This window comes from Tursiops truncatus, chromosome 13 (genome assembly GCF_011762595.2).
Source record: "Tursiops truncatus isolate mTurTru1 chromosome 13, mTurTru1.mat.Y, whole genome shotgun sequence".
Classification (NCBI taxonomy): domain Eukaryota; kingdom Metazoa; phylum Chordata; class Mammalia; order Artiodactyla; family Delphinidae; genus Tursiops; species Tursiops truncatus.
In genome coordinates, this window is record NC_047046.1 from 6,585,194 (window position 1) to 6,606,840 (window position 21,647).

The 21,647-nt window shown below is 52.6% G+C and overlaps 2 protein-coding genes across 2 annotated transcripts; one reads left to right on the top strand and one right to left on the bottom strand.

The window, feature by feature from the left end:
- Positions 1-5,960: 5,960 nt before the first annotated feature.
- Positions 5,961-15,715, top strand: CDK2AP1 (cyclin dependent kinase 2 associated protein 1). Its single transcript, XM_033836763.2, has 4 exons — positions 5,961-6,308; positions 10,795-10,892; positions 12,413-12,539; positions 14,907-15,715. The coding sequence occupies exons 1-4, from the start codon at positions 6,254-6,256 to the stop codon at positions 14,972-14,974; spliced, it is 348 nt and encodes a 115-aa protein (XP_033692654.1). The 5' UTR covers positions 5,961-6,253; the 3' UTR covers positions 14,975-15,715.
- A 1,755-nt stretch (positions 15,716-17,470) lies between these two features.
- On the bottom strand, positions 17,471-21,282 carry MTRFR (mitochondrial translation release factor in rescue). Its single transcript, XM_019950546.3, has 2 exons — positions 19,783-21,282; positions 17,471-18,217 (listed from the first exon to the last, which is right to left on the bottom strand). Exons 1-2 carry the CDS (start codon positions 20,194-20,196, stop codon positions 17,975-17,977), a joined length of 657 nt encoding a protein of 218 aa, XP_019806105.1. The 5' UTR covers positions 20,197-21,282; the 3' UTR covers positions 17,471-17,974.
- Positions 21,283-21,647: the final 365 nt, after the last annotated feature.

A 21,647-nucleotide genomic window follows, 5' to 3' on the forward strand; every position in this document is an offset into this window, starting at 1 on the left:
CATTCGAGGATGCAGTTCTTTCCTTCAAGTGGCTCAGACTCATGAAGGAGACTGACCAGGTTAAATACAATAGCGGGCATTAGCAGAGGGGCAGCCAGGCAGGGAAGTCTTTTCAGAGGTGGGGATAGTTGAGCTGGGCTTTGACAGGTGAGCGGGAGTTGGCCAAGTGGAACACAAGGGCACGGTGGTGTAACGAAGGCTCGGACGTGGGAATGAACAAGCACCAGGGTCATAATCCAGTCTGGCCTGAAGAAGAATAACTAGTGAAAGGCAAGGCTCCAGTGTGGTGAGGTAAGAGAGGACAGCTAAATGGGGCTGCCATGCCTGGAATGATAAGCTTCATCAAGACATGGGGATGGTCTTCCTCTGCTGCCCCTAGAATAGTGCCTGACACTCAGACTCTTGATAACTATTTGTTGAATAAAGGGGAAAAACCCCCACACGATCTCAATAGGTGCAGAAAAAGCATTTGACAAAATCCAACTCTTTCATGATAAAAACACTCAACAAACTAGGAAGAGAAGGGTCCACCCTCAACTTGATAAAAGGCATCTATGAAAAGCCCACAGTGAACATCACACTGAATGGTGTGATGTTCTAAAATCTTTGCCCCTAAGATCAGGAACGAGACAAGGATGTCTGCTCTTACCACTTCTATCCAGTGCTGTCCTGGAGGCTCTAGTCAGGGCTGTTTGGCAAGAAAAAGAAAAGGCATCCCATTTGGAAAGGGAGAACTAAAACTCTCTAATTTGCAGATGACATGATCTTAATATATCGAGGACCCTAAAGAATCTCCATGCCGACACAAAACAGCTATTACAGCTAAAAAGTGAGTTCAGGAAAGTGGCAGGATACAAGACAGTATAGAAAAATCAGTTGTATTTCTACACACTAGAGATAAATAATCCAAAAATTAAGTAAATTCCATTTACAATAGCATCAAAAATAATGAAATACTTAGGAATGCAGTAAACCAAAGAAGTACAGGACTTGTACACTGAAAACTGAAAAATTGTTGAAATTAAAGAAAGAAGACCTGGGGGCTTCCCTGGTGGCACAGTGGTTGAGAGTCTGCCTGCCAATGCAGGGGACACGGGTTCGTGCCCTGGTCCGGGAAGATCCCACATGCCGCGGAGCAACTAAGCCTGTGTGCCATGGCCGCTGAGCCTGCGCGTCCGGACCCTGTGCTCCGCAGCGGGAGAGGCCACAACAGTGAGAGGCCCTCGTACCACAAAAAAAAAAAAAAAAAAGACCTAAATGAATGGAAAGACATCCTGCATTCATGGATTGGAAGACTTAACATTGAAATTAAGATTGCAGTACTCCCTAACTTGATACACAGATTTAATACAAGCCCGATCAAAATTCCAACTAATTTTTTATACATTTAATTAATTATTAATTTATTTGGCTGTGTTGGGTCTTCGTTGCTGTGCACAGGCTTTCTCTAGCTGCGGCAAGCGGGGGCTACTCTTTGTTGCGGTGAGTGGGCTTCTCACCGTGGTGGCTTCTTTTGTTGTGGAGCACAGGCTCTAGGTGCGCGGGCTTCAGTAGTTGTGGCATGTGGGCTTAGTAGCTGTGGCTCGCAGGCTCTAGAGCACAGGCTCAGTAGTTGTGGCACATGGGCTTAATTGTTCCGCGGCATGTGGGATCCTCCTGGACCAGGGCTTGAACCTGTGTCCCCTGCAGTGGCCGGTGGATTCTTAACCACTGTGCCACCAGGGAAGCCCCCAACTGTACTTTTTGTTTTTTGGTTTTTTTTGGTGGTTTTTTTTTTTTGCGAAAAAGGACAAGCTGATCCTAAAATTCATAGGGAAATGCAAAGGACCCAGAATAGCTAAAATAATCTTGACAAAGAAATATAAAGTTGGAGCACTCAGCACTTCCTGAATTCAAAGCTTACTCCAAAGCTACAGTAATCAAATCAGTGGAGTACCGACACGAGGATAGATTCCACAGATCGATGGAATAGAATTGAGAGTCCAGAAATAAACTCATATTCATCGTCAGTGGATTTTCAACAAAGGTGTCAAGACCATGCAACGGGGAAAGAATAAACTTTTCAACAAATGGTACGGAGACAACTGGATATCCACATGAAAGAATGAATCTGGACACACTTCATACACAAAAATTAACTAAAAATGGATCAAAGACCTAAATGTAAGAACAAAAACTATAAAAACTATTTGAAGAAAACTTAGGTGAAACTTTATGACCTTGGACAAGATATGGTACCAAAACACAAGCAAATAAAAATTTAAAAATAGATACGTTGGACTTTATCAAAATTTAAAACTTTTGTGGAATTCCCTGGCGGTCCAGTGGTTAGGACTCCACGCTCTCATTGCCAAGGGCCCGGGTTTGATCCCTGGTCGGGGAACTAAAATCCCACAAGCTGCGCAGTGCGGCCAAAAAAAAAAAAAAAAAATTAAAAACATTTGTGTATCAAAGGACACTATCAAGAAGATGAAAAGATAGCCCACAGAATGGGAGAAAATATTTGCAAACTATAAATCTGAGAAGGGACAAGTATCCAGAATAAAGAAGTCTTTCAACTTAACATAAAAACTCAAGTTAAAAAATGGGTAAAGGATTGGAATAGATGTTTCTCCAAAGAAGATACACAAATGGCCAGTATGCACATGAAAAGAAGCTCAACATCATTCATTAAAGAAATGCAGGGCTTCCGTGGTGGCGCAGTGGTTGAGAGTCTGCCTGCTGATGCAGGGGACACGGGTTCGTGCCCCGGTCCAGGAGGATCCCATATGCCGCGGATCGGCTGCGCCCGTGAGCCATGGCCGCTGAGCCTGCACGTCTGGAGCTTGTTGCTCCGTAACGGGGGAGGCCACAACAGTGAGAGGCCAGCGTATCGCAAAAAAAAAAAAAAAAGAAATGCAAATCAAAACCATGAGATTCCAGTTCACACCCACTAGGATGCCTCAAATAAAAAAGCCAGATATGGGCTTCCCTGGCGCAGTGGTTTAGAATCCACCTCCCAATGCAGGGGACACGGGTTCAAGCCCTGGTCCGGGAAGATCCTACATGCCGCGGAGCAGCTAAGCCTGTGGGCCACAACTACTGAGTCTGCGCTCTAGAGCCCACGTGCCACAACTACTGAGCCCATGTGCCACAACTACTGAAGCCCACACACCTAGAGCCCGTGCTCCACAACAAGAGAAGCCACTGCAATGAGAGCCCCGTGCACCGCAACCAAGAGTAGCCCCCGCTCGCCACAACTAGAGAAAGCCTGCGTGCAGCAACAAAGACCCAATGCAGCCAAAAATAAAATAAATTAAAAAAAAAAAAGCCAGATAGTAAAGGTGTTGGTGAGGATATGGAGAAATTGGAAAATTTATACATTGCTGTTGGGAATATAAAATGATATAGTCACTATGGAAAGAAGTGTGGCAATTCCTCAAAAAGTTAAACATAGAGTTACTATGTAACCCAGCAATTCCAGTCCTGGGTATATACCCCCCATATTGAAAACATGTTCACAAAACTTGTACATAAATGTTCGTAGCAGCTTTATTCATAATAGTCAAAAAGTGGAAACAATGTCCATCAGCTAATGAATGGATAAACAAAATGTGGTCTATTTATACAATGGAATATTATTCAGCCATAAAAGGAACAAAGTCCTGATACATGTTGCAACATGGATTGACCTTGAAAGTATTATGCTAAGTGAAAGAGGCCATACACGTATTGTAACTGATTCCATGCATATGAAATGTCCAGAATAGGTCTGTCCCTAGACATAGAAAGTAGATTAGCAGTTGCCTAAAGCTATGGGTAGTGGAGAATGGGGAGTGACTGCTGTTCGGTTTCCTTTGGGGATGACAGAAATGTTCTAGAATTAGATACTTATGATGATTGCACAACTCTGTGCTTATACTAAGTCCCGCTGAATTGTATATTTTTAAAGGGTGAATTTTATACTAAGTGAACTAGGTCTCAATTAAAAACAAAAGGAAAAATATTTTCCAATGATGATCATTGAGGGGGCATCGTGGTAAAAATACAATATGGAAAGAGAATAGCGCACACATCTGTAGAAGGGACTGAAGCAGGCCACTGAGATCTGGATTCTTGCCCCAAGGAAATGGAGGCTTAGTCCAACAGCGAATAGGTGATGGAGGCAGAATACATACCAAGGTCTGTCAGCCTGGGAGCCCTCTGCTTATAGCTTCTAGCCCTGAACTGGTCCAGTAGGAAAACCACTAGGTATTGTGGTTACCGAGCACTTGAAATGTGGCCAGTTGGAGTTAGGATGAGCTGTAAAGGTAAAATACACGCTGGGTTTTGAAGACTTAGTCTTATAAAAAGAAAGTATCTTAATAATTGCTTTATATTCATTATATATCGAAATCATACTGTTTCTCGATATATTGTGTTAAATAAAATATAAAGATTCATTTCACCAGTTCTTTTTACTTTGTGACTACTAAAACTTTTAAATTATATGTGGCTTGCAATACTTTTCTATTGGACAGTGCTACTCTAGACTATTGGTCCCCTGGGAGCAGGGTAGGAAAGGGTGATATTAATTTATCTGTGAAATAAAATTTCATTGAGCATCCTTGGCTGAATCAGCCTAAAGCTGACCACAAGGGGTCCTGGGAAAGGGGTGTCGCCTGTACCTTCAATCCTAAAGGGACAGAGGGAAGGAATTGGTGGTATCCCTTCCCTCAGGCAAAGAGGTTGAGGCCTTCCTCACTAGATTCAGATGTATCTGAATGTCTATGGTTAATCACGAAATCTGCAAAGCATGGCGATTAAAAAAGGCAGAAAAGGGTGGGCATCTTGTGTATTTTGACAAGATTTACTATTTAAGCAGAACTCTGGACTTCCCCAGTGGCGCAGTCGTTAAGAATCCGCCTGCCAATGCAGGGTACACATGGGTTTGAGACCTGGTTGGGGAAGATCCCACATGCCGGGGAGCAACTAAGCCTGTGCGCCACAACTGCTGAGCCTGCGCTCTACAGCCTGTTAGCCACAACTACTGAGCCCACGTGCCACAACTACTGAAGCCCGCGCGCCTAGAGCCCGTGCTCGGCAACAAGAGAAGCCACCGCAATGAGAAGCCTGTGCACCGCAACAAAGAGTAGACCCCGCTCACCGCAACTAGAGAAAGCCCGCGCACAGCAACGAAGACCCAACGCAGCCAAAGTAAATAAATCAATAAAATTTTAAAAAGTAATAATAAAGCAGAACTCCAAGAAATAACACCTTCAAAAGCTTCATCATCTAATGCAAAATGCATTTGATGATTGCGTATCAGTCAGATCTCAGAAGTCGGCTGGGGTCCGTCGGAGGAGGATCAAAAATTGCAATGTAAAATCCAGGAGAGAGAAAACTTTGTCAAGTTTATTCTGGTACCCTTAGCGCCGGGAACAGTGCCCGGCACGTAGTAGGCGCTTCTTAGATATTTGAATGAGTTAAGATGCAAAATTATGTAGATGTGAGGGTGTATTTCCCAGGGGAGGAGGCCTCTGGGTTTTGCCCAGTCTCAAAGGAGTCTAGGCCGCCAAGGGGTTAAAAACCACTTAATACCGAGAGGGACATGAAATTTATTTGAAATCAATGTCAAGAATTGGTTGTTCTTATTCTGGGGAGTAGCCAGACCTCGGCGTCTGGAATGATCTACGTGCTTAAAAATACCACTCGCCACCATTTTCTCCAGGTAATTTTCCATCCCTGCCCCCACAGTCAAGGGGGAAAAAAGTAATACCTAGCTTACCAAAAAAAAAAAAAAAAATCGGTACAAGCACAAATCTCCAGGCGCCGCCAGCGCAGAAGAAGAAAGGGACCCACGCGGGCCTCGGGCGCCGCCGGGACCCCAGCCCCCGAAACTTTGCCAAGTTGCGGGCGCCGAGCGCGCCCGGAGGCGCGGGGCGCGGCCGCGGGCGGAGCCGCCCCCTGACGCCGGGCCGCGGCGCGCCGGGCCGCCCCCTCCCGGCCCGGGCCGGCCCCGCTGGCTCCGCTCAAAGTTTGCGGCCGCCCTTGCGCCCGCGCGCCCGCCCGATGTATGGGTGATATACTGCAGCGGGTGTCAGGGTGAGGGACGGCCATATTTGCCGGTGCGGCCCGAGCCGTCAACAACAAAAAGTGCGCGGGAGCTCGGCGGGCGCACGGACGGGCGCACGGACGCTAGGGCCGCCTCGCTGCCGGCCGGCCTCGCCGCCTTCGCCGCCGCCCTCGCGGGCCGGGCCCCGCTGCGCCCCGGCGCGCCCCGCCGCTCGGGGGGATGTCTTACAAACCGAACTTGACCGCGCACATGCCCGCCGCCTCCCTCAACGCCGGTGAGTGAGTGCGCCCCGCGGGCCGCGCGCGCCGCGCCCCAAGTGCCGCCAAGTTGGGGGTCCGCGCGCCCGGCCCCGGCTCCCGGGGCCCCGCGGCGGCCGGGGTCGGCGGGCACCGGGTCCCGGCCCGGGGCAGCGCGGCGGCCGCCGCCATGATTCCGGTGCCCGCCCTGCCAAAGTTCGCGGGTGCGCCCCGCGCCGGGCCTCGGGGCCGGGCCGGGGCCCGGGGCACGGGCGGCCGCCGCGGTCCCCCCCACGCCGGCGGCCGAGGGCTCGTGGGGAGCGCGGCGAGCGAAGGCGGGGGAGGCTTTCTCGGCTCCTTTTTCCTTGGCTTTTGGGCGGCTCGGCGAGGGCCCCTGCCGGCGGGAGTCGGGAGTGGCCGGGCCGCGCCGGGAGCGGGGCGCCGGGACCCCGGCGCGGGCCGCCCTTAGGGAGCTGGGGGTAGGTCCGGGCAGGGGGCCTGGGCGGCAGGGGTGCACGTGAGCAAGCCCGGGCCACGCGCGGGCGGCGCTGCGGGGCGGCGAGCGTGCCAGGTGCAGCCGACCCAGAGGGAGCGGGGCCGCTGGGGTCACCGGCGGTGCAGTGGAGATCGTCGGTGGGCGCCCGCCCGGCCTGGCGCGTGGGACGGGGCGCTCAAAATGGGTCGCACGGGAGGTCCCTTCAGGCGTGCGCGGAGAGAAGTTGGAGGAGATCGGGGGCCTCGGAGAGCCTGGAGGCGGCGGCTGGGGGCGTTGTTTCAGCGGGGCCCCCGCATCTCGGAGCCCCCAAGTCTGGGTTTAGAAGGCCCCCTCCTTCAGAAGCCGGAGGGGCCGTCCTCTCCTTTCCCTGGGGCTGGAGCTGGGCGGTCCCAGGAAACTCCTGCAGAAGTTGTCAGGCAGCTTTAGGCTGTGCCTAGGGTCTTGCCCCAGGGACCGAGGGCGATAGGTGAAATTGTGGGTTCAGAGGGGACCGGCTTTGTCCCTTCACCAAGGTTCTTCTCCTTTAGACTCTTGATGGGAAACAAACTTCCAAATAAGCGAGGTGCATGGAGGGGGCTTGGGAGGGAGGGGATTGGCCTTGCTGGTCAGAAATGCCACGCCGGCAGTTGGCCGAAAGTTTTGGGCCTTGTCTCCGAATGTTGACTCCAGAATTCCAAAAATTTGAAGAGGCCCCCAGGAAAGCAATATATGTATATGCATATGTGTGTATAGGTGTGTGTGTGTGTGTGTGTGTGTGTGTGTGTGTTTAACTTCTTGGACACAAATTTGGGGATTGGAAAGGGTTAAGATTAAGGGGGTGGAAGGACGGGGTGGGGGATAGTTGAGTTGGTCAAATGTGGGCGCTGAGCCCCAAGACCCCCTGTTTTCTCCTCAGATGTTCTCACCTCTTCTGGGGTCTGCACACCTTACCAAGACGGGCTTTGTGGCCACAGTATTTCTCACTGCCTCCCTCATCTGACTCCGGGGTGGGATGGGTGGAGGGTCTTGCTGCCAGCCCGGACTGGCGGGAAGTCTCAGGCCGGCCCTGGTGCAGTTGAGGCCTGCGCCCTGAATGGGGCCCTTCGGGGATTGGGGTCACAGGGTGACAGAGGCACCCGCTGGGGACCCCGAAGCCCTCTGGGCTGGCTAGCACCTGTACACAGATTTTCTTCTTTCTCCTGCGGTGAACTCCGGGAGGACTGCTGAGGTCCCCAGGTCTCTGGTGTTTTGGTGGGGCCGCCCCCCTCCCCGTGGACCCCTTTAGAAAGGCCGGATCTCCCCGTGCCATTTGCATCCAAGATGGACTCTCCGCTGCCGCTCCTCCGGCTTCCTTGTCATCATCCCTCACACCCTCCAGCCCTGCCTCCTGCTCGAGAGTTGCCAAGCCTCGGCCTGGCCGGCGGTGGCAGTGGCGGAGTTAGACAAAGCCCCCGCCTCCCCGCCGGAGAGCCCCCCCAGGCGCCCCAAGTGGCGGGAAGGCCGCCAGCTCCCCAGGCCCGGGCGCTCTTTGTCTGGCTTGGGGGCGGGGAGCCGCGCCTGGCCCCAGGAGCTGCTGGCCTCTGCCAGTCCCTCCCTGGGCTCCGGGCCCTCCCTGGTCCCCCGCACACTACACGCATTGTCTGCGATGCTCCGTGACGGCTGTGCTCACGCCCGGTCTGGTTTTCTCCTAGGCCTCCGGCAGCCGGCCGCTGTGTCTGCAGGAAGGTGTGGGAATGAGTGGGACTCAGGGCCCTTCCGCCAGCTCTCTCCAGGGCCACAGACACCCCCCTCTGAACACCGAGTAAGGGACTGGCGCTGGCACACAGTCGGGGTCACCTACCACATCACCCAGGCCGTGGGAAAGTCAAGCTCCGAGCTGTTGCCTGACTCCCATCCCCCAAGCCCCCAACCCATTCCTCCTCCTCCGCTCAGCCCCCCGGGACCTAACCCCGGCACCCTGGAGGAGCAGCATCTAGGGCCTTGAGACATTCTTGTGGGAACCATCACCTCAAACAGATGGAAAAACTGAGGCCCAGAGAGGGAAGGGCCTTGTCTTAGGTCACACAGCCGCGTATGGCGCAGCTGGACTGGCTCCTAGTCCAAGCCCTTGGCTGTGGGAGAGAAGGTGGGTCGGGGAGGCAAGAAATACAGATTTGCAGCGAGAGGAGGGCAGGAGGTGGTGCAGAGAATGAACCAGAGGTGTCCAGCTCACCTCCTGCCAGGGAGCTGGAATCTTCTAGATGGCTTGAAGTGCCGAGCGGTGCAGTAGACACCCCTCCCCCCACACAGTCTAGCGTTTAGCATCCTGGCCTTTCGGAGAGGCGTGATAAGTTGTGGTGGGCGGGACTTGAACCCTGGCCTGGGGCAGCAAAGCCTGAGCTGCCCAGACCGCACTCACCGCCCACATCAGAAGGTCAGGAAATTGGGGCTTGGCTGATGTGGCGAGGGGAGCTGGGGGTCACCCGCCCTGCCACACTCCTGTGCTCTGGCCACTGCACACCCGCAGCTGCTTCAGACGGAGGTGTGGTTCTGCAGCACAGGTGTTTCAGCTACCCCACTGTAGAGGCGTGGTGGTGAGGCTCGGAGGAGCGCAGTGCTGTGCCCAGTCCCAGCTTAGACGTGGCAGGATTCACGTTTCCTGACTGGGCAGCCTGTATTTGAGCATAAATCTGGGTCCCAGTGGAGAAACCCAGGCAGGCCTGAGACTGAGGAAGACACGTCGGGTACCAAGCTGTCTGCGGCTCCTGGACAGAGGGATAGGTGCGGTGTGTTAGCCTCTTCTGTGCTGTGTGGCCTGGGGCAGTGCCCGCCCTCTCTGGTCTGTGTTTCTGTCTCTGCAGTGAGGGGCTCCAGGGCCCCTTCTAGCTCCAGCAGCCTGAGCTCCTGAACTTCCTTCCTCCCCTGCCCCCTCCCCTTGCCCACACCAGATGAGCAGCTGGTCGGTTTGGCCGGCCTGGCACCAGCTGTCCATCCCCGGGGGCCAAGTCTGCAGAGCCCGCCGTGTGCGTGAGAGAGAGACAGTTTGGCTCCAGGGAAGGCAGGCAGAAGGGAAGCTGCTCCCCGGCCGGGCGTGGAGGCATGCGGGCAGCTGCTGAGGAGGGCTAGGTAGATTCTCCATGGTTACCGCTGTTCGTAATTCTGCAGGACATCCTTTACTTGCTAATGACCACTCGGACGCCATTATGGGTCTGCATGCTTCCAGCTACTGAGCTGGAGCTGGAAAATTCCCTGCTGAGGGCCTCCCCACCCCCCATGCAGGAGACTCCGTTCTGAGCCGGGCCCTGGCCCCCCGTGGTCCCTCTGCTGAGGGACAGTGTCTCCCAGTGTTACAGTCCATAAGTGGGGTCTTACGCCTCCCCCATGGGGGTGGAGCCAGCTGGGCATAGATTCAGACTGCCGAGAGTCTTGTTCCCTCTTTGGGGAGGGGCGACAGGAGCTCAGAGAGGTTGAGGGGCTTGTCCAAGGACACACAGACAGGCTGTGATGTGCTTCAGATTCCTGACTTTTGTGTCCAGTACCCCAGTCCCCAGCCAGGGTTGGGTCTCAACAACCTCCAGATCTTCCCCTGTCTTCCTCACCATATACTCCAGCAGAGTTTTGGGCACACAGGAAGTCTCAGCCCAGGTGTGGACCAGCCTTAGTAGCAGATGGGCTCTTGTGGCAGCCATGTGTCTCTAGGATATCAACCTCTGGGGAGCAGGACCCAGGAAAAGGGGACTTGCAAGGGTTAGGCTGAGAATAGCAGCAGCTTTCGTCTTTGCTACCAGTTTTGACTGCATGTATGGGAAGGATTTCTGTGATTGCTTAGCAATGTCTGCTGTGGTGATGGGCGTGAAGAGCAGTGGTCTGTTAGCTACATTTTACCATCAGTCATCTACGCCGAGTATCAGCCGTCGCCAAACTAGAGGACAGGAATAGGGTTCTTTATCCTCAGAGACAAAAGACCACCGTTGATGGCATGAGTTCTGGGCAGGGGGACTCAGAGTCCTTACCTCGGATACAGTTAGCCAAGGCTACTTGATTACTGACTCCTGTCTCCTCCCCTGTAGCTGGGAGTGTCCACCCGCCCTCCACCAGTATGGCGACGTCATCACAGTACCGCCAGCTGCTGAGTGACTACGGGCCGCCATCTCTAGGCTACACCCAGGTATGGCAGCGGGGGTGGGATGTGCGGTGGGAGGGGCCCTAGGGGCGGCCTGGGCCAGAGGGGAAGCGGTGAAAGGAGTAGAAATGATGGAGCTGTCATCTGAGCTTCCTCAACCCAGGGCTCAAGGCATCAGAATGGAGAAGTGGCAGGGGGTTTCACGGGGGACACCGAGTGACAGGAAGGGGTGGGAGAGCCCAAAGAAGGCTGGAAGCCCCGAGAGCCACAGTTCCCCGTGGGGCCACCACCCCACGTGTGTCCCTGGTGGGCCTCCTCGTGCCTGGTCCCTGGGGAAGTGAGGTCTGGCCTTGACTCTGTATCTGAGCTTGGACAGAGGAGGGGGGCCCTGCTCCCACTCACTCCCCACAAGGTCATGGGCCCTGCAGGGAGGACGGGCCCATATCCTAGTGAAGTCCAGGTGCGTTGCACCGAGAGCTGCTGGCCCCTCAGTTTTACACCTGCTTCCACCAGTTTCGGGACTGTGGACCGCCCCTGCCCCAACCTCGCGGAGACTTGCTTTCCCCACCGGGTTGGCGGGCCCTCAGGGGAGGTGGCCGCTGGCCGCCAGGGAGGGGACCCGGGCCACTAGCCGGGAGATTCCCGTGGCTGCCACTCGCGTTCCGAGGTCGCCACGGAGGCCGGCCCCACGGATGAGGCGGCGGCTGGGAGCCGTGCCCCGCCAGGCCGTCCTGCCCCCGGAGGGGAGGCGGGCACGGGCGAGGACCCCCTGAAGAGGTGGCGGCGGGAGGCTGCTGCCGAGCTGGATGAGGAGAGGAGGAAGGACCAGGAGGCCAGGAGGCGGAGGCGGCAGAGGAGCGGGGAGCAGGCGAGGGCCTGGGGGGGAAGTGGCCGCCCTGATGCAGCTGTGGGGGGGGGGCGGGGGAGGGGGGGCCAGGGAGGCCTGGCTGAGGCCCACAGGCCGACGGGACCCAGCCTTCCTGCTCCTGGTGTTTGCTCGGGCTGTTTGTGGGGTTCTGGAGAGAAGGGGTTTCTGTGTGGTGGGCCCTGCCTGCGGGGGAGGATGGATGAATTTAAATACATTCTGGGCTCTGTCTGGGTGGTCCCTGGCAGTTTTTGTGGTCCTGCTGACCCCACGTGTGGCCTCCATCTCTTCCACCCACTCTGGACCCTCAGCACGCCCCCTCCCCCCCCATCACTTGCCTGCCCATCGGCTCCTTCAAGGAGATTCTCAGTGAACACTTTCCTATCGACAAGCCAGTCTTTTTTTTTTTTTTCATTTGAGATGATAAAAGGGCTTTCTGCAGACTGCTGGGTGGTTGCCTTGAGTGTGCGGGGACAGTAGAGGGCCGGCTCCCTGCTCTGTGCTTGTCGCTCAGGTGGGCCGTGCCTGGCCGCAGCTGCCCTGGAGTCTGGGCCAGGCCGCCCTCCCTCCACCACCTGCCCCCGGCTTGGGCCTCTCCCCAGCCCTGCCCTCGTGGAGCTGGCATGCTGTGGGGTCCTGACCACGGCATTGGGGTCAGGTTGGGTTCAATCCTCCTGAACCCTTTTCTTTCTGATTCTAGGGAACTGGGAACAGCCAGGTGCCCCAGAGCAAATACGCTGAGCTGTTGGCCATCATCGAAGAGCTGGGGAAAGAGATCAGACCCACCTACGCGGGCAGCAAGAGCGCGATGGAGAGACTAAAACGAGGTAAATCGTGGGCCCGGGACTCCCGTGACAGGTGACGCCTCGCTGCTGGCGGACCCCACGGCACTGGCCTAGTAACTGTCTTGAAAGATTTTCTGGGGAAAATGGAGGGTGGCAGATGGAAGAGTCCCCCGCGGCACAGGGGCTCCCGCTTTGTTACAGAATTACCGTTGGCTGTGGAGGTGTCAGGCTGGGTGAGCGGGTCTGTGGGATGAACATCTGATGGAAGGGGTTTGGCGGCCAGTTGTCAGATGCAGCGTCTAAGAAGGGAATCCCCAGGACTCCCCTGGTGGTCCGGTGGTTAGGACTCCACGCGTCCACTGCAGCGGCCTCGGGTTCGATTCCTGGTCAGGGAACTAAGATCCTGCAAGCTTCATGGTGCGGCCAAAAAAAAAAAAAAAAAAAGTCTTTGTACCCAGATCCTGCAGCTCTGCCTCACGCCCGCTCTGCTCCCGTTGGCCGACACTGGTCCTAGGAGCCCTGGGCGGCCCAGTAAGGTAGGCTCCCAACTTGGGTGAGGCCAGTGACACGAGGCCAAGGGGGCCTGCGTTGCCCTCTGCTGTCCTCCCTGGAGCGGGGCCCAGGGGGGCGTGTGGTCCGTCCCAGTCTGGGGCGGGAGAGTGAGAATGCTTTGAAGTTCTTTCCTGATTGAAGAGGGAGGAAGGGCGGGAGGATGGTGCCACAGGAAGAAAGTGACTCACGTGAAGAGGTGACTGGCCAGCTGACTTCAGAAGGCAGAGAAATAGGTTGTTTTTTGCTGCTTCACGAAGTGAAAGTGGCGTGGAGAGGAGAAAAGGATTTCTATTTTAGAAGGTGGCAGTTCAGAGCACGGTGGCTTATGTGTGAATTTAATTTTAGGAGTTTTTTTTTTTTTTTAAGGTTAGAGAAGCAAATTTGGAGAAAATCGAGAGGGAAATGTTCTGTGGCTATAAATCTGGGGCGTGACAGGGGGGCTGCAGTTGAGGCCACGGCTGCAGTGATGGCAAGGCCGGCTGAGGACAGGCTCCCACCCAGAGCAGTGGGCCGGTTCATGACACCTTTGTGAAGAGACTGACCGATTGCAGAGCTGGATTGGGGAATAACAGGCACAGGTGTGGGGAGGGAGGCTGGCAGTTAGAGGCTGGAACGGAAGAGGGCTCGGGGGAGAGGAGGAGCTTAACCCCCAATCCAGCCCTGGGGGTCAGGTGGGCATTGCTCTGCCCACAGTGCTGGTAACGGGAGTGCCGGTTACCTGATTGCAAATGCCTGGGAGGATGCTGGACCCCGCAGTCTTTCTGACAGGCGACCTGCAGCCTCCCAACAAAGCTGGCAGTTCAGGTCAACACATGGATACACCTGGTGACTGCTTCAGGGCACATCCTGGGTGAGCAGCTGGCCCCACAGTCACCCTGACCAGTAAGGTGGCCAAGTTTACATCATAGCAAAGTAAGAAGGGCACAAGGGAGTCAAGCGCCAAGAATGTTTTTTGCGTTTTTTAATGGTGAAAAAAATAAGATTTTGTGACATGTGAAAATTATGTGAAATTCAGACTTTAGTGTTGTAAGTAAAGACTTGTTGGAACATGGCCACACCCATTGCTTATTAATGTCTGCGGCTGCTGTCACAGTACAATGGCAGAGTGGAGTAGCTGCGACAGTGGCTACACAGCCCTTTCCAGAAAGTCTTCGGAAGCTCTCGGGGGTAAGATTTGTGAGGTGGGGACACCTGAGTGACTTGGGGTGTCATTCCCAGTGCCCTCTGGGGGGTCAGCTCTTGGAAGGAGTAGATTCTTGGTGTCTATTAAAATGAAATCAATATTTCATGAAGTTCAGTAAAGCCAAAAAAAGAAAAAAACCCCACAAAACCCAAGCAATAGATAACTCCCAAACTATAGAGATAAAAGATGAGGGGAGAATAATAGTGCAGAAGGTGGCACCCGTCCCCTGGGGGGAAGGACAAAGCAGTGGACCAAGGTGGCCTGAGTGAGCACTCGTCTCGCACCCGAACCAGCCAGGCTGCCTGACATTGTCAAGCCCTTTCTAGAATTTAGGAGAAATAATGGTTTGAAGGCGTGGAATCTCCAAAGCGGGTCCCTGCTTAAAGAACTTGGGTGGGGACACACTGCCTCCTGTCATCTGGACGGTAACAGGGTTCAAATAGAGTCACGTCATAAAAAGAGAGCTTGCTGGCTGTCACCTTGAGCATGGGAAGAAACTTTTAGGGAGACGTGCAGAGGGGTTTTTGCTTTGAGGGGTGGGATGGGGTTTGGGGTGTTAGATGCAGGTCCTGAGTTTCCTCCAGTCTGAGGGTTTCGCGGTTGGTTTGGAAGGACCCTCCTCCTCTTCTGGAATGGGTGCTGCTGGCTGACGTCCTCCTCTGCTTCTCTTCCAGGCATCATCCACGCTCGAGGGTTGGTGCGGGAGTGCTTGGCTGAAACGGAACGGAATGCCAGGTCTTAGCTGCCCTGTGAGCCTGGACGGTTTTCCATCTTCGGAGAGAAGTTACAGTTCATCTACCCTGTTCAGATGAAACTTTTGTTTTCAAAATGGTAACAGTTTGGTTTCTCCTCCCCCTGCCCCTCCCATGGTTCACTAGGCTCCGAATCTACAGTCTGTAAGATTGAGGAAAGATTTTGCAGTTGATTGGGAGTTACATTTTAAATAGTTAGGAACTACCCAGGTGTTTGTTGTTTTTTAAAGCATTGATTCAAAAGATGCACGTAAAAATTACCTATCTTACAGCAAACTAGTTTGCCTCCAAGATACCACTGTCTCGCTCTCCTCTTTTGAATACATTTATGTTACCCGGATTGTTCTTTGATCCTTTTCATAAGCTGATACAACTTGAAGGGTTTTTTTTGTAGTGCGGACTTGACAGCACTCTTAACTAGTAGCTGGTCCCCTCGTTTCCCATACACTATAGATTCTGCTTAACGTAAATTCTTTTTTGCTTAAGCATTTGCATGACTATTAGTGCTCTGAAGTCGACTTTTAAAATGCACAAGTTATATACATACAGAAGAAAGAGCCACCTCCCAAACCAAACCCAACAAGGATCCCCGAAATTTTTCCTGAGACTGTATGTAGATTTCAGTTCTGCCTTTCCTGTAAGTTGATCCAAACATCTGGAAGAAAATGGGACTGTTTGCATCTTTGTATTTATTACTCGATGTAATAAAGCTTATTTTCATTAACAGCTTGTATTAAGATGTGGGTTCCACAAATTCTTGGTGGTATTTTAAAGAACGGCTCCTCAGCGAGAGTGGGGAGAGACCTGTCAAAGGGCATTTTCCCACCTGGTCCAGAAACATCTTGCGTGACAATATCAGTAGCACAACAGGCCAGGGACAGGATGTGTTGGTTAAGTCAGAAGGCAGGGATCAGGTGAGCTGCGTCATGCATGATCTTAACTGCAGCAGATGTTAAGTGTGTGCCAGGAAGGAAAACAAGAGTAGAGGCGATGTTACTGACTTCGCCCTTTCTGTGCTCCCCCAAGTTAGGCCATTCTGTTTTTAGGAACTTAACCCGTGAGCATTTAAACTCAAGCTAGCTACTTCATCCTGTTCTCACTGGAAGAACTACCTGCTCTGGTGCTGGGAAAACTGGGTTGCCTCGGATGTGCTGAGAATTCGTGGGGTGGTCCCCAACAGTGGGGACCTTCCAAAGGGACTTGGAGGTCATCCTTACTATATTCCTTAGGCCCCGATCCCGATGTAATAAGGATTTACCGTGGTGAGGGGTAGACTAAGACAAAAGGAGGGACCCGGTCAGTTTCACAGGCATAAGGCCAGGGCCCAGCCATGACAGCTCTAAAGGCCGGAGGAACGGGTACTAGGCAGTCGGCTTGTCTGCATCTCCTTCGTGGACGTGACAGGAAATTCAAAAAGGTTCAAGAAGCGGGGAGACAGAAGTTAAAGCTTCTGTCCCCCTTGTCTGAAGCTCCCCAAATTCCCTTCCACTATTACGGTCTTCTGTGTACCATTCCAGATGCTTCACTTGGCTCCCTTCTAAAAGGAGGCTGGACCTGGGAAGGGCCCCGCACACTGCGACCAGAGGTCGAGAGCCTTGCGTAGAGCTAAACTTCCGAACCGGGCTACTCGGAGGTGGGAAGACCTTCCCGGGCTTCTTCACAGGGAACCTTATTTGGGTGCACGCAGTCTGGTCTTCACGGATGAGGCCGACCCTGGGTCTGACAGTGGCCTTCTCACCTCACGGTTTGTCTCCCTACTAGTTTTATGCATAAACTTCCGGATGTGTGCTAACAAACCATGCCTGAAAACCCCCAAACAGTTTGTACGGTGAGATCCAGCTTGAAGGATGGTATCAAGCAAATTCACAAACCCAAGTTTCTGAAACCTCATCTTTTATAAACCTACTACTTGTAAATCAGCATACAGAGAATGACATGTGTATTTCCACATCAGAGAGGTTACTTGTCAACACAGTCTATTAAGCTAATGGGGTAAATGGGCAAGTAACTTACTAACTTGTAAATCTTTCGCCATCTTGTTTTCTTTTGTTCTCTTAATGACATCCATGTATCACTGAGCAATGACCTTCCAGCAGGTGACAAGGAGGCACTAAATGCTATTGTTTGACTCAATTCTATAGTTTTCCATAAAAAGTCCATTACTTACATTAATGCTTTTTTTCAGAAAATATTTTCATTGGGGAATTCCCTGGCGGTCCAGTGGTTAGGACTCTGCGCTCTCACTGCCGGGGCCCAGGTTCAATCCCTGGTCGGGGAACTAAGTTCTCACAAGCCTCGTGGTGCAGATACAGATACAGTCACACAAATGTATAGCTTAAAAGGTGACATACTTCTAACTACCGTCCAGGTCAAGAAACAGAACTCTTGTCAGCTGCCCAGAAGCCCCTCCAAGCCCTGCGTCACAATGACAGCCTTTCCTCCCCCAAAAAGTGCCCTTGTCCTTCTACAGTAATGACTTCCTCGTGTTTCTTTTTACAGTTTTATTCTCAAAGTATGCACTGCTATTCACTACAGTTTGTCTGCTGTTTAGAAACTCTGCTGTCTCTGGAGCCCGTCACAGCTGCGCTGGTGGTGGAGCTCACACCGTCCCTGGAGGCATCCGGCAGGTTCTTTTTTTAAAAATTATTTATTTTTGGCTGCGTTGGGTCTTCGTTGCTGCGCGTGGACTTTCTCTAGTTGTGGCGAGCGGAGGCTACTCTTTGTTGCGGTGCGCGGGCTTCTCATTGCGGTGGCTTCTCGTTGCAGAGCACGGGCTCTAGGTGTGCAGGCTTCAGTAGTTGTGGCACGCGGGCTCAGTAGTTGTGGCTCGCGGGCTCTAGAGCGCAGGCTCAGTAGTTGTGGTGCACGGGCTTAGCTGCTCCGTGGCATGTGGGATCCTCCCAGACCAGGGCTCGAACCCGTGTCCCCTGCATCGGCAGGCAGATTCTTAACCAGTGCGCCACCAGCGAAGTCCCATCCGGCAGGTTCTTTCAGTCAGAATCTGCAGTCCTTTCTCTGGGCACATTTTTACTTGATTCCCATTGTTCTTTCAGGAGTTTCTTTTTCTCTAGGGTCTCCTTTGCTCTTTTTTTCCTTTCTTGCTTTCTCTTCTCTGCCTCTCGTTTTTCTTTGTAAACAGGACTGTTTTCACCGTTGTAGAAAACATCCACTTTCTCTTGCAGGATTCTCCGAGCTAGCTTTCTGTTTTGATCGACGGATCTAGTCTGGTGGCACTGTAAGAGATAATATTTCATAATGTGAAAGCCAGTGTGTTCTGGGCAGGACCTCAGGAATCATTAAATTCAACCTAGTCCCTTTATAGAGGGGTCAGGCCCGCAGAAGGAAAGCCACTTGTCAGGAGTCCCAGTAGGTCAGTGACAGGACGAAGGCCATACCCTTTCCTGCCTCTGCTTGGCCCCCACCCAGTCCCACACCCCAGCTGTATTATGTGGCTTTCACTGTGACTATTCCAATATTAGGAGTGTTGTTTTGTTTAGAAGTAACAGTAGCCTTCAAATAAAGTTCCCAAATAATTTTGAAAACATCAACCAGTATGTCTAAGCGAGCCCTTTGTGTGCCCCATTTATAAATGTAAACTTCTCTCTGAAGGAGGAAAATAGCCTCTTTATTATTCGTCAGCCATAATATTCATTACATAATATCTCTGTTATCACTGGTGAGTGCCTTGCAAAGCAAGTTGATAAAAGAAATCCTGTGAAATTAGGATGAAAGAATAGTACCAAAAGCAAATGTGGAGTAAGCTATATAAAATAGGTTTCAGAATTTTATTTGTTGCTCACGAATGTCACTTTTTTCAAGGAGGAAAAGAAAAATGATTGAGATTTTCACTAATACGCTCTTGGCTCAAAAACGTGGCAGCGAAGAACAGCTGTCAGGAACAGACTCTGGGTTCGGTCTGGGCTGACTCTCCTGCAGGCGCAGGAGCCTCCCTGTGCCTCAGATTCCACATCATGAGTGTAGGCTTGTGACGATTAAGAGTTAACTCGAATGTGAAGTGGCTCAGAACAGGGCCGGCCGCAAGCTCACGTGATATGCAAGTACTTGCGAAAGGTACCGCTGATGTGCGAAAGCCCGCCTCTGCTCTCTCTGCTGTGCCTCAAGGCTTGTGCCGCCTTCAGGGCCCTGGGGATACGGAATGGACTGGCAGTTCCACAGAGGTGGTGGGCCGCTACCAAACCAGGAGACAGGAGAGAAGCGCTGCACCATTTCCTAGAGGTTCAAAATGTATTGACAGCTGGTGATATTTTGATCAGAGGTTGGTTTTTTATATTCAGAAGAAAGCCTCCTACAGGCAGCTGTACCTGGCATTTTTCCTCTGAGGGCTGAAATTGGGTTGCCAACGTTACCTCACTCAGTTCTTCTCCAGAAGGGTAGGTGTCACTGACATTTACTAAAGAGGGGACGGAGGGACATGGAAAATGTGACCATCTGAGTGATCAGCCAGGAGGCTAAGGGCTGAGCCCACTGGCGGACAACCTGGGCCCGCGTGCTGCTTGGGGGCTGGAGCCCACGGCAGTGCCGCAGAGCTTTCTGCAGCCACCCTGCAGCCCAGTGGCTCGACCAGAACCGTGGCCTGCCAAGTTCAAGGACAGCAGCAGTAAAAGCGCAACTGCAAAGGATCCTGGAAGGAGGCTCCTGACGCTGTGCAGAGGTTCTGCCTGGGAGAAACGCTCGGGACTGGGCACGAGACCTGCAGTCCCTCTACTGCCGGGGTCATGGTGAGAACAAGTTTTCACTCAGGAGAAACCAGGGGACCCCCACGGCCTCCTTCCTCTACCTTGACCACAATGCCTGAGGGGACGTGCCTGAGCACCACGCAGTTGCTTGTTTTGTTGGTTGCCTGGCCCCCTGGCCCGTGTCCTTTTACAAACTGCTCTTCAAGTTCACTCTCATCCAGGGAGAGCAGAGCAGGGTGGTCCTTCTTGCCTGCCGCCTGGACTGGAGTGACCGCTGTTCCAGGGGATAAGAGTTCCGGCTTCTCGCAGAGCCGGAGTCCCCAGGGCACCATGCACACTCTGGTCAGTGGGGTAGGAAAACGGAACAGACCCGAGGTGCTCATAGCGCGTGGCTCTGCCTGCTCAGGACCTGAATAAGACAGAAAAGACAGCCCTTCAGCCTTGTTTGTGCTCAAGATTATACCGCAGGTTCTAAAATCACCTTTTATGAACCAGTTCAGACGATGACCACCCATCTGGCAGGCAGGGGATTTAGGAAATTAGTGCAGACAGGATACTCAGCAACACACACCTCGCTCCGGCCCTGCATTGTCTACCGTGTTCTCAGCACTACATGCCTTGCCAACTGATAAATATTTTCTTATAACAGACCAAAAAATGTCTTCAAAGCACCCAGAAGTGGTGTTTTCTCAGGAAGGGGAAGCTTTGAGTGTAAAATTCAAAAGAACAGGGCTGTAATTTGATAAGGAAATATTACATAGTACATCACACAAGAATTAGGATCTGAGTCAAGGGACATTATTTAAGTGTGTGAGAACCTTTGAAATCAAAATGGAAAGACGACAGAACGTGATAGTCTATTTTATAGCTTAAGCTTAAACAGTCTGACACAGTAAATATCACTATCAATCAATGTCATGATTGTTGTTTTTTCATGTTTCCAGTTTCATGGATTTGAATAGGAACATCTGTTCCCTCAGAAGCACTGCCAATCACATGATCCAACCGGTACTCATCCTTAGAACCACCAAGCCAACTGATTTTTATTAAGGTGCCTGTTACGTTCAAAGTATGAGGTGAGGTACAGGGAGTGACGTGAGGTCAAAGAGGGCAAGACGCTATCTTCCTGGAGCTCACAGTCTAGTCAGAGAAGATATTCAAGAAGAAAGCGAGAGGCGCTGAACAAGAGATTTCAATAACTACTCGAGAGGAGCCTAAGGCTGAAATGTCTTAGTTGACGAATAGTATAGAGAATAATAGCCATGAGGGTATGGTGAATCACAGGCCTTTGCTTTTTTTCGAGGGGAGGAGGGCAGAGGATCTGAAAGGTATCACCTCTTTTCAGAGATCTACATATTCCCCATGTGAATGGGGTCGGGGCGGGGGAGTCACAACCTTCGCCCATTTTCTCATCTGGAAAATGGGAGGAATAAGCCCTCTCCATGCAACCCACACAGGCTTAAAGTCAGAGAAAACAGTGTTCTGGAAAGGGCTTTGCGGATACCTCTGAAGGCATGAGACTGGTTTATAGCAAGATCCCTGTCACCAGGACTTTCCTGGTGGCACAGTGGTTGGGAATTCGCCTGCCAATGCAGGGGACATGGGTTCGAGCCCTGGTCCAGGAAGATCCCACATGCCGCGGAGCAACTAAGCCTGTGCGCCACAACTACTGAGCCTGCGCTCTAGAGCCCATGAACCACAACTACTGAGCCTGTGTACCACAACTACTGAAGCCTGCGCGCCTAGAGCCCGTGCTCCACAAGAGAAGCCATCGCAATGAGAAGCCCACGCACTGCAATGAAGAGTAGCCTCCGCTCACCACAACTAGAGAAAGCCTGTGCGCAGCAACGAAGACCCAACACAGCCAAAAATGAATTAAAAAAAAAAAAACCTTAAAAAAAAACCCAAAAAACCCTGTCACCCAGGCAGATTTGGGGAACTACAAATGTGCCACTCGCATAATAAT